General features: G+C 54.4%; 1 protein-coding gene across 2 annotated transcripts in view; it reads right to left on the reverse strand.

Moving 5' to 3' along the window:
- Positions 1-105: 105 nt before the first annotated feature.
- The window catches only part of LOC105479099 (hexose-6-phosphate dehydrogenase/glucose 1-dehydrogenase), a 34,721-nt gene continuing 22,544 nt past the window's right edge, over positions 106-12,282 (reverse strand). For both annotated transcript variants that reach the window (XM_011736923.3, XM_011736915.3), the window contains exons 4-5: positions 9,186-9,455; positions 106-8,007 (exon numbers count right to left, since the gene is read on the reverse strand). In XM_011736923.3, coding sequence (XP_011735225.2) covers positions 6,647-8,007; positions 9,186-9,455 — 1,631 coding nt within the window. In that variant the 3' untranslated portion in view covers positions 106-6,646. The remainder of the gene's footprint in view (positions 8,008-9,185; positions 9,456-12,282) is intronic.

Consider the following 12,282-nt stretch of genomic DNA (forward strand, 5'->3'; position numbering starts at 1 on the left):
CACCCCAGCCCTCCCCTCCTCAAAGAAAACACACAGCACGATGCTGAGGCCCACAAACCCCTACACCCCATCCCCCAAATAAACAATTAAAGCATGGATTTTGGCAAATCAATTTTATTGTTTAAAAAAATAAATGTTACATTTGACATAGAAAAAGGCATTTTTAAAATGTTTTTAAAAGGTTTAAAAAGGCATTTGTTCTGGCCAGGCATGGTGGCTCACGCCTGTAATCCCAGCACTTTGGGAGGCTGAGGCAGGTGGATCACCTGAGGTCAGGAGGTCGAGACCAGCCTGGCCATGGTGAAACTCCATCTCTACTAAAAATATAAAAAGCTGCTGGGCATGGTGGTGTAATCCCAGTTGCTCAGGAGGCTGAGGTAGGAGAATCACTTGAACCTGGGAGGCAAAGGTTGCAGTGAGCCGAGATCACACCACTGCACTGCAGCCTGGGCGTCACAGAGAGACTCTGTCTCAAAAAAAAAGAAAAAAAAGCATTTGTTCTGAATGTGCCTCATCATCCCAGGCATCTGTAAGTTTCCATTGTTTCCATAAAAACCAGTGGGGTTCCCCTCTCTGAAAAAAAGCACCAACATTCTTCCTGCTTGGCAGTGGGTGGCTCTCATGCCCACGCCTCTCCACCCAAGGGAACAGTCTCTCTGCTCCTCACCTGGCAGAAGCCCAGACCCTGAGTCCCTACCGCGGGGCAGAGCGCAGAAACATGATCCAGATGCGGCAGGCCCTGGCCCTGTCTAGTTCTCCTGCAACAGACTCTTAGCACTGCTCCAATCTGACCTGTCCGGCTGGAATCACAGTTCTCACTCAGGCACAGGTAAAGATGAGCTCCCAGGACCCAGCAGGGCCTCTGCCCCTAGGATCTGCTGCCAGCCGCCTCTTCCCAGTGGACAGAACTAGGAGGGGCAGGCTGTACCCAGCACATCTCAGAGAGATGGAGGCAAGCTGGGTTCCTGATGATTTCCAGCTAATACAGGTCCTTCCTCCTGCGTGTAGGCACCCCATTACGCTTTATAACAGACTCTCTAGACTTCTGTGGGGGTAAAGGACCCAAACTGACACAGGTAGTGTTTGTTCACACTTCCACTTTCAAAGCTAACTACTAGCTGTTCAAATATACTCCATACAGTTTTCAGCAAATCAAAGTGTTTACCTCTCCCACACCAAGGGAAGAAAAGATGCAGACTGCCTTAAAAGCACCTGACGGCAAGGCGAGGGTTTTAAAGATGAGCCTTGAGAATCAAAGCAGCAGCAGAAGTATAATTACCCCAGTGCTCCCCCTTCCCGTGCGTGGGTCACAGAGACAGGCACATCCCCAGTGCTTTGCAAACAGAAGCACTCCCAACAATTGGCTAGAGGGAACGCTTCAGCAAAGGGATCATTTTCTCCCTGGCTTGCTGGACTCTCGGAAATGCATCTGAAAGCCTTTGCCACCCTGTCTTGTGCTGATGACAGCACGAGCCCGGCTGCACCTGGCTCAGCAACAAGCTGCGAGATCCTCAGCTTCTCTCTCACACCCCACCTCGAGCTGCTGACGGCAGCCTGGAGAACTATGTGTGTGGCTGTTCCTGGATGACATCTGCTGTCACTAGTCTTCCCAGAACATCCGCTGCCCAGGGTTCCTGCTGTCTTCCCCAGTGGACAGATTTTGCAGGGAAGACTGAGGAAATGGGAGGGGGAGCTCTGCTCCAGAGCAGAAGGCACAGAAGGTAGGGTTTTTGTTTTATAGGTAGACTGCCCAGTGCATTGCAAAAGGAAAACCAAGAACAGGGAGTGTCCAACTCATCCCCTCTGCATGAGCAAATGAAGATGGACACTGGACTGGGCCAACTGACCCCGGGACTCACACTTGGTCAGTGGACAAGAGATAAAAGCAGGCCGAAGTATTACAGGAATCAATCTGCACTCCAGTGAGGCAGCTCCCATGACTGAGTTACAATGCTTGGAGCCCCTGAGGGCAGAGCGGCACCAGCTGGGAGGTTCGTACTGCATCATGGCTTCCGATGCCCTCGCAGGCTCTGATTCGCTGCTAGGTGCTGGTGAGGTTGGAAGAACTTCCTTCCTTCCTGTGTACAATGCAAACAGCGCCGCTTCAAGTGCCACCCACACGGGTGCAGCCTCATGGGAGAGCTGCACAGAGAGGGAATGCGTTCAGTTCAGCCAGCAGAAGTCCAGGGGTAAGTGGTCCCTAGTGGGTCACATGGCCTGTGACATCTGGAGGCTGCCAATCTTCGCCCTCTAGAGTCCCATTTGCAGGGTGGATGGGTGCTAGGGTGTCGTCTGGTCACTGTGGCCACCTAAGCCTCGTCACTACGGGCCTTTCCTGCACCGTGCTCACTCTCACACTGAGATGCTGTCAGGCAGCTTTTGTTTGTGTTTGTTTTTTTAAACCAGTGGAGTAAGTTCTAAGGGAGCCCCATGTGCTTAAGATAAAAATGTAGCTGGGGAAAGCGGGTGCAGAGGCTGCTTCTGTGAGGCTGCATATATCTTACAGGACAAAACATTTTGTACCTGAAAACCAAATTCTGGGAAACAGCCCTGCAGGTTTTTGGGAAGCTTCTCCCTCCCTGTCGAGAGTTCCACCTGGGCCCTCCGGGGGAACAGGGACAGGAGAAATGCAAGCAAAGCAGACAGGCCCGGAGTAGGGAGCCTGAGCCCTGCATATTTGAGAATCAAAACCCTCAAGGGAACAGTCGGCCAAATGGCAGGAAGCTTTGATGACTCTGCTAATTTGGGGGCCCAAGAGTAGGGTACAGCATTGTCTGCAGAGAAACAAACAACAGGGAAATTCAATCAGAAGGGCCTATCTTAACTTGCAGTTAGCAGAAAAATGTTCCCCCCGATTTTGACCTAGCAGAAATCTAGCTTAAAGTTCCGTGATTCCTTCCCCTTCCCCTCTACACACGGTAATCCTGCTTGCCCTAGAAATGCTGACTGACAAGGTCTCCCAAAGGAGGGGCCCTTCTGCCGTTTACGGGCCCCTGAGTGCACCCGTGGGCTTCCACGCGGATGGAATCACTGGTCCCCACCAGGGAACCTGGACTGTGGTAACTGCTGCCACCGTAGGACCCAAGGGCTCCCAGGCCAGGAAGAGGCAGGCGGCCTGCCTGGGAACACAGGCTGGAACCTGGAACCCTACAGACCTGGGTTCTGAGTGGGCTGCTCCCTGGGCTGTTGTCATCATTCTTTCTTCTCTTCTCTTTTTTTGAGACAGTGTCTCACTCTGTTTTCCAGGCTAGAGTGCAATAGTGTAATCACACCTTACTGCAGCCTCAGCCTCCTGGGCTCTGGTGATCCTCCCACCTCAGCCTCCCATAGTGCTGGGATTACACGCATGAACCACCACACCTAGCACAATTTGGTGAATTTTAAGAAGCATTTTTAAAAAATGAAAACTAAAAAATAGAGGATATCTGAAGTCCTAAGGGTTAAGAATTTCTTTATGAAACTTGCTTGGAACACAGTTGTAAACAAATGAACTGATTTATAATAGAAGGCACGTTTCTTGCTGCAGAGCATGGTCTGAAGTTCGAAAGCCACCAGCCTAGAGGGTTCTGAGAACTTCTTCCTAACACAGGGAAAGGGGTAGGCAGGGGCAGAGGCACACGGACATCCCCAGGTTTGGACTTTTCCAACATATTTGCGGAAGGCACTTGATTTTGGAAAGCAGACTTTTGGCATTTCGACCCTCACCCACGCTCCCACACCCACTCCGCACAGATCTGTGATGCATCCAAGGCAGGACTGAGTTAGAACAGGATATCCTAGGCTCCATGGCAGTGACTATTATTCAGAAATGGTGACATCAAGGGCCGGCTTGCCCCTCATCCTTCAGGGATGAAGCAAAGCAGACAGGCCCGGAGTAGGGAGCCTGAGCCCTGCATATTTTGGAATGAAACCGCTCAAGGGAATAGTCTGGCATAGTAGGCCAAATGGTAGGAAGCTTTGATTACTCTGCTAATTTGGGGGCCCAAGAGTAGGGCTACATCGTCAAGGAGGGACCCTACCTCCTTGGGCATGTGGAGGCCCCTTTCTCTCTGGTGTTGCAACCGGAGAGGAGTCGGTTCCTGAAGAACAGATGGGAGAGTGCTGGGGCCAGGCACCCGGCGAGAGAGGAAGGGAATGAAAAGAAATCCGGCCCAGCAGCTGCGCAGGCAGCGGCGCAGTCAGGCGGCGGCAGTACAGTGCAAGGGCTCCCCCACGCGGCCAGCTGTGGAACTTCCACCGCGACCCCCAGTTCTCTCCTGAGCCCGCCCATCACGGGTAGCAGCTCCGATGCTGGGCGCCAGGAGGATGGCTTCCCGGCTCTGGGCACTGTGGTTCTGTCCTAAGAGGGGCGCTCTCTGGGTATAAAAATAGATGTTCTAGCTGGGTGTGGTGGCTCACGCCTGTAATCCCAGCACTTTGGGAGGCTGAGGTGGGTAGACTGCCTGAGTTCAGGAGTTCAAGACCAGCCTGGGCAACATGGTAAAACCCTGTCTCTACTAAAATACAAAAATTAGGCAGGCGTGGTGGCCGGCGCCTATAGTACCAGCTACTCGGGAGGCTGAGGCACGAGAATTGCTTGAACCCGGGAGGCGGAGGTTGTAGTGAGCCAAGATCTCGCCACTGTGCTCCAGCCTGGGCGACAGAGAGAGACCGTCTAAAAAAAAGAAAAAGAAAAAAAAAAGGCGAGATGCTCTGTCTGGCCTGGGTTGTTGGCAGCCAGAGTAAGTAGTCTGAACAAGAGCCCCAGCTTGGGAACCATGTCTCAGACTGGTATTGAAAATGAAAGCCAGGATTCCTTTAAATTCATAGCCTTGAAGTATAAACAGTCCAGAGCAGAGAAACTGACTTCGCCATGCTCCCTCACCCATGAAAGCCCTCTCTGAAAATGCGGTAGAAATTTTGTATCTGCCTGATCCAGAGAGCAAGTGTAAGGTGAGGGAGAAGCCAGACAGAAAAATCGACCTTAACCAAGAGTCCTATCTCCCAGCCTTGAGTTGTGGGATGTTGAACAAACAAAACTACATGTGTCCTGGGAATTTTGCTTTGTGTTGTTTTTTAAAAGAATGTCAGAGCCCTCCTTGGGGGTTTCAGAAAAGCAGGTATGGCTGGCCCATGGCTTCTCAAGATCACAGTCCCCAACCTATGCTCACCAAGAAGATACCCAATCACTTCCCCAGTCTCAGGCTGAGAGTTAGTGGTGAAATGAGAGGTGGCAGGAGAGACCGGCACACAGGAAGTCACGGGGGGGTCACCAAGGGGCAGGGAGAGAAGGCCTGGCTGTGGCCCTGTCACCCGCCAAGTGAGCCCCTGAAAAGGCTGTGGGCAGCCCCCTGCCAGAGAGGCCTGGCTCCTGTCTGGTGGGAGCAGAGCCACCTGGATGGCCCAGTGTCACTTGATGCTGCATCTCTCTCCCCGCTAATGAGCTGTCACCTCAGTGGGTGATTTAACTGGATCTTTCCTGGTAAAACAAGAGGGGCTCCTGAGAGCAGAAACACCCACCTAGGAGTCCGCCGAGATTGAAATGACCCTCTTAAATTGGGGCTCCCCGGAATGGCCTGATTATCTGCACCCAGTGTGCTTCATGGAGGAAGGCCAGCAGGACAGAGGAGCCGCGGAGGGCAGGGGTCCTCCCTGAGGAAGCTGGGGGAATGAGACCCCACCTTCCCACGCAGAGCAGGTCATGGACTGAGAAAGGCAGCTCCGAACAGCACTGAGATTTCTGCGGCTGGGCGCAGCAGCTCACACCTGTAATCCCAGCACCCTGGGAGGCTCAGATGGGAGGATCGTTTGAGCCCAGGAGTTTGAGACCAGCCTGGGCAACAGAGCAAGAGCTCATCTCTGCAAATATTAAAAAAAAAAAAAAAAAAAAAAAAAAAAAATTCTGGAACGCTTTTCACAGCCTAGTCTTTGCTGCTGTATTCCTGTTATCAGCCCTCATTCTCCATAAATGGCGTCTGAGAAACAGCAAAGACACAGGGAGGAGCCTGGCATTCCTACCGCACAGCCAGGATGGAGGAGAGAGGGATGGCAAGTGGGAGCAGGTGGAGGCAGTGAAGAAGAGGGCCAGAGGCTAGATGTGCAGGGGTTCTAGAAGAACGGGCAGCTGGGGAAGGAGGGGCTTGACCCCCTCAGGGTCTCAAGACAGTCCCCAGTGCCCCTGCTTTGCACAGGGTAATGTACTCCCCTGGGCGCCTCTGCACCCTTCTGTCTACCAATCATGCTCTGAATGTTCCCCAGGAGCCAGTTCAAGGATCACCTCCCCCAGGAAACCTTCCCTGATTAACCTCAGCCCACCACGTCTCCTCTTGTGAACACCGGAGTTTGGGCGCCATCCCGTGTTGTGCTGGTTGATGTGGATGTGTAACTGGCTAGAGGTCTTTTCTTAAGGCTTCTCTCCTGGCCCGGATTTGAAGCTTCTCATGAGCAGATTCCATGTCTTCCTTGTTTCTGCATCTACCCACCACTAGACAGAGCTGCCTGTCAAAGGCATCGGGACAAGGCCTTGTCCTGCCCTCTGGGGCCTGACTGTGGGGCAGCAGGTTCTGGAGAGCCAGGGCACGCTGGGCAGGTGGTGGAGCTGAGAAGGGAGGGAAGACACAGGTGAAGGAAAGCACAGGAGCGGAGTAGGCAAGGGGCACAGGCACCCTCATGCCAGGAAGGCGTCGTAGTCCATGTACCACACCAGTTGGCCAGAGTGCGGCAGGACACCCGAGATGGGCCACTTCTTGGGCTCATAGCCCACCCGGCTCACCAGCGCGGTGATCTCACGCTTCATCCTGCCCATGACTAGGACTGCCACCTTCTTGGCACGGTTGATGAGAGGCAGGCTAAGGCTCATGCGGCGGTGTGGCTGGGAGGGGCTCGTGGTCAGCACGACCAGCTGCTCGCCGTCCAGGCCAGTGGGCGACTGTGGGAAAAGGGAGGCTGTGTGCCCGTCGGCACCCATTCCCAGCAGCACCAGGTCGAAGCTGCTATTGGCCACCAGGGCTGAGATCTCCCTGGCGTAGATCTGGGCGCCCTGGTCCTCCTCGGCGCAGAGCCGCTGCTGCAGGTGCACAGGCATGGGGTGGATGTTGTAGTAGGGGATCCGGACGTGCTGCAGCAGGTGGGCCTGCAGGCCCTGGAAGTTGGACTCCGGGTCCGAGAGCGGGACGCAGCGCTCGTCAACCAGCCACAGGTGCGTGTGGGCCCAGGGGAAGCCGTAGTGCGCCGTGGCCAGCTGCTGGAACAGGGCCACGGGGCTCGAGCCCCCTGACAGCGCCAGGTGGAACTGGCCAAAGCGCCGCACGGCCCGCACAGCAGTGGCCTCAATGTCGTTAGCCAGCTTAGAGATCAGCTCCTCGGACCAGGCGGAGACCAGCGGGCTCTCTCGGTACTTGGCCCTGAGGACCTGGAAGTCACTGGGCATTGGGGCCGGCCCTGGCCCTGGCACTAGCTGCTCCAGCTGCTGCTGGGAAAAGAACAACCGGCCGCTACTGAACTCAAAGTCCAACAGACGGCCGTTCTCAGCTCCTCCAGGATAGAGGCGTGGGGCCTTATGGGCCAGGCTCTCCAGCAGAGGGGTCCAGAAGCCCCAGGAGGCCAGCAAGTTCTCTGTGGTGATGAAGGAATCCTTCCGGCCATGGAAGATATGGGATAAGAGGACAGAGTGGGCGTCCCGCTCCTGCACGGGGCTGTAGGCGTAGTAATCGGACAGAGGGCTGCCGAAAAGGCGGAGCCCAGGTGGGCCCTCCATTTCCTTCCAGCTGGAGGGCAGGGAGGGCCTGAACAGGTTCCTGCTGACCAGCACGGCGGGGCTGCCCAGGTCGCCGTGGCCGATGTGGAAGATGAGCTGCCGAGGCAGGCACTGGCTCTGTGCCGCAGCCCAGTGCTTTTCGCTCTGCACGCAGCAGGCCTGGTTCTTGAACAAGATCCGAGCGTAGCCCACTCTCTCGTCCAAGGCTTTGCCAGACATCAAGATGAAAGGCACGCCCTCCCAGCGAAGATTGTCGATGTGCACGAGAACGGCTGGGGCGAGGGAACAGCAGAGGGTGACTCTCTGGCACAGACCAGGACTCTCCGGCCAGCCCTCTCCTCTCCTCGCTGGGCCCTCTGGGCATCCCCCTGCCTCAGGGAAGCCCCTCACCTTGCCATGCTCACCCCTCACCTGGCATCTCTTCCATGACCTTCTCTTCCCAGTCCATGCTTGAAAACCGGCCTCTGGAGCTATCTCTACGGCTTTGACACCTGCCTTCCTTGAGGCCCCTCTTAGAGTTATGGTCCGCCAGCAAAGGAGAACCGGGCTGAGAACATCCAACCTGGAGACTCTAAAGGACGCCCCACAGTGGGGGCAAGTGGGGTGGGGGACCCTGACTCTTAGGTGTGTGAGGGGACAGGGGTCCTACAGAGAAACGTGCTCCCCTCCTGTTTGTGAAGCATTCAGGATGCACCCGACACAGGGTCAGAGGTGCGGGGCGGGGAGACAGGCACCCCAGCAGAGGCCCGTGGGTGGAGTGTTGGCGAGGAGGGGCAAGGCCTGGTGGCAAGAGCCAGGGGCTGACAGTATTCCATGCCCAAGTTCCAAGCCTGGTTCATTTTGACGACTTCACCGAGCCTTACGTTTCCTCACCTATAAAACGGGGTAATGGCCCTTGCCTCGTGGTTGGTGCGTGAGGCTTGTATGAGAGGCATCTATAAAGCACCTGGCACACGGCGCATGCTCAACAGGCAGCTGTGGCTCTCACTGCCTGGCTGCTACCTGGTGAGGAGCCAGCCCCTCCCAGAAAGCCCTGGGCCTCTGGAACCGCCCAGAGGACAGCCCTGGCATGGCACTTGGCCGCTGGAACTGTCTCTAGCTGCGGCCAGGCAAAAGGCGTGCGGCCTCACTGGGGAGGCCCTATGAGGCAGGAACCAGGTCTGTCTGAGCCTCGCACGACAAACCCTTGGGAAGCATCTGGGACTGAACTGGGGCTGACGTGAGGCAGTGGCCATCAGGATGTCCTTTGCCCAGAGAGCACCACCAGCTGGCCTGCTGCTTCAGGCTGGTAGGAGGCCAGGGAGACAGGGGAATGCCATCCTTGCCTCTGAGCACCCTGGGGGAAATCCCACCTCAAGTCCCCTCCACCCCACCCAAGGGCATCTGCTTTGGAAAGCTGCCCCCGGCGAAGTGGGCAGCCCAGTGCCCCATGCCCGGCCCCAGGGCCCACCTGCGAAGGTCGGCGTCAGGCTGTGGAAGCTGTCTGGCTTCTGCAGCTCTCTGCGCACCTGCTCACTGTAAGACTGGTACTGGCCCACGACGGCACTGCCCCTCTGCAGGCCCCGCAGCGCCTGGAAGAGCTGAAGCTTGTGCCGCAGCACAGCCTCCGCACTGCTGACATTGAGGGGCAGCTCCATGGCCACGAGGGTGAGGACCTCCGTCAGATGGTTCTGGAGGACGTCGCGAATGACACCATACTCCTCATAGAAGCTGGTGCGGCCTGGTGGAGGGAGGTGGAGAAGTGGGGAGGATGTAAAGAGAGGCCAGAGCATCCGATTTCCCCAAGGTGCACCAAAACCCCAGCCTGCACATTTGTCCTGCATCCTCTTCCCCCAGTCCACAGGGCCTATAAAAATGGTGCACACTGAAACCAACCTCACCACGAGAAGGGACGGAGGAAGTCTGGGAGCCACCTCTGTCAATGAGAACTATTGTAAGAGAAGGCGACAAATCGGTGAGCCTCTCCAGAAATCCACATGAAGAAAGCTCTATTCCCAGCAAAGGACAGATTGCCTCTGCAGATACTGGCCAGCCCCTCACCCTGCCCTGCCTGGCCACTGCCAGCAGCAGGCTCAGCACTGTGGGGGCTGCGGCACCACGGCGGGGGCTGAGGCACCATGGCAGGGGCTGGGGCCCCAGAGTTTGACTGCCGCTTACTAGCGTGTGATCTTGGGCAAGTTACTTGACTTTTGTTCCTGCGTCCTGCCCTTGGATGAGACTAACAAATGCCGCCTCACTACTGGGCGCACACCTGTGTCAGGCAATGTGCAGGGGAGTGGGAGGGAGGGAATGTGGGAAGAGAAAAGGAAGTAAACAAAATTACAGAGCAGTTGTGACAGAGGGTAATGAAAAGGCCCCTCCGAGACCTGAAGAGCCAGCCTCGCAAAAAGCCAGTGAGAAAGCATCTCAGATGCAGGGACCCTTAGGTGGCAAAACCCTGAGGCAGGAAGGAACTTGGTGTGCTGGGGGCCAGATGGAGGTGAGGAAAGAGTGGGGACAGCGGTGAGGCTGGAGAAGAGTTCAGGGGTCTTGCAGGACAAGGTGAAGAGGCTGGACTTTTTTCTAAGCTCAGTTGTAGGGAGGACACTGGAGGGTTTGAGGCAGGAGAAGATGAGACCTGACCTATCCTGGGGATCGACCCCTGGCCTTAGGGGGAGAATGGGTGCAGATGCAGGGAAGGCAAGGAAGAGGCTGCAGAGCTGCCCAGCAGAGACGACCGGGCCTGGACTAATGGGCAGTACAGGAGCTGGAGGGGAGGGAGAGGCACCTCAGAGTCAGGATTGACTGGACCTGCTGACAGATGGGGTGGGTGTGAGCAAAATGGAGGCCCCAAAGATGAGCCCTGGAAGTGGGGCCTGAGCGGAGGGATGGGCAGTGGAGGCGCTCACAGACATGGGGAGGCGGGAGCAGAGGGGTTTGGTGGAGGGTTTAGGTGTGTTTTGGCTGAAGACTCCTAGGCGCAGATGTCCAGTTGTCAGGTGCATGGGGTAACTGTGAGGATAAAAGGGAAGGACACCTGGAGAACACGGAGCAGCACGCCCAGCGTAACAGCAGCAACATAACACCACCAGTGGAACAACATACCACCACCAGTGGAACAATGTAACACCAGCATAACAGCAGTGCAGCAACACCAGCGTAACAACAACATAACAACACCGACGTAACAACAGCAACGTAACACCACCAGTGTAACAAAACCAGCATAACAGCAGTGCAGCAACACCAGCGTAACAACAACATAACACCGACGTAACAACAGCAACGTAACACCACCAGTGTAACAACATAACACCACCAGTATAACAGCAACACCAGCATAACAACATAACACCAACACAACAACAGTAACATAACACTGGCGTAACAACAACATAACAACACCAGACTAACAACAGCAACGTAACAACACCGGTGTAACAACATAACACCACCGGTGTAACAACATAACACCAGCATAATAGCAGTGCAGCAACACCAGCATAACAACAACATAACACTAACACAACAACAGTAACAACACTGGCGTAACAACAACATAACACCACCAGACTAACAGCAGCAACGTAACACCGGTGTAACAACATAACACCAGCACAACAACAAAACAACAAAACAACACCGGCATAGCAACAACATACCACCGTAACAACAGCAACATAACAATACTGGTGTAATAACAATGTAACACCAGTGTAACAACAGCAACATAACACCACCAGTAGAACAACATAACACCAGCATAACAGCAGTGCAGCAACACCACCATAACAACACCGACGTAACAACAGTAACGTACCACCACTAGTGTAACACCACCAGCATAACAGCAGTGCAGCAACACCAGCGTAACAACAACATAACACCAACACAACAGTAACACAACACTGGCATAACAACAACATAACACCACCAGATTAACAGCAGCAACGTAACAACACCGGTGTAACAACATAACACCAGCACAACAACAAAACAACACCGGCATAGCTACAACATACCACCATAACATAACAACACTGGTGTAATAACAATGTAACACCAGTGTAACAATAGCAACATAACACCAGTGTAACAACAACATAACAACACCGGCCTAACAACAGCAACATAACACCACTGGCATAACAGCAATGTAACACTGGCATAACAACATAACAACACTGGTATGACAATGATGTAACACCAGCGTAACAACAACATAACACCGGCATAACATTAGCAACATAACACTGGCGTAACAACAACATAACAACCCTGGCGTAACAATACCGGTATAACAACGTAACAACATGGGCATAACAGCAATGTAACAACACTGGCGTAACAACACCAACATAACAACACCGGTGTAACAACAGCAACGTCACACCAGCGTTAACAATACTGATGTAACACCACCACCATAACAACACTGGCATAACAACACTGGTGTAACAGCAGCAACATAACAACAGTGGTGTAACACCAACATAACACCACCACCATAACAACATTGGCATAACAACACTGGTGTAACAATAGCAACATAACAACAATGGTGTAAC

Source organism: Macaca nemestrina, chromosome 1 (genome assembly GCF_043159975.1).
Source record: "Macaca nemestrina isolate mMacNem1 chromosome 1, mMacNem.hap1, whole genome shotgun sequence".
NCBI classification, from domain to species: domain Eukaryota; kingdom Metazoa; phylum Chordata; class Mammalia; order Primates; family Cercopithecidae; genus Macaca; species Macaca nemestrina.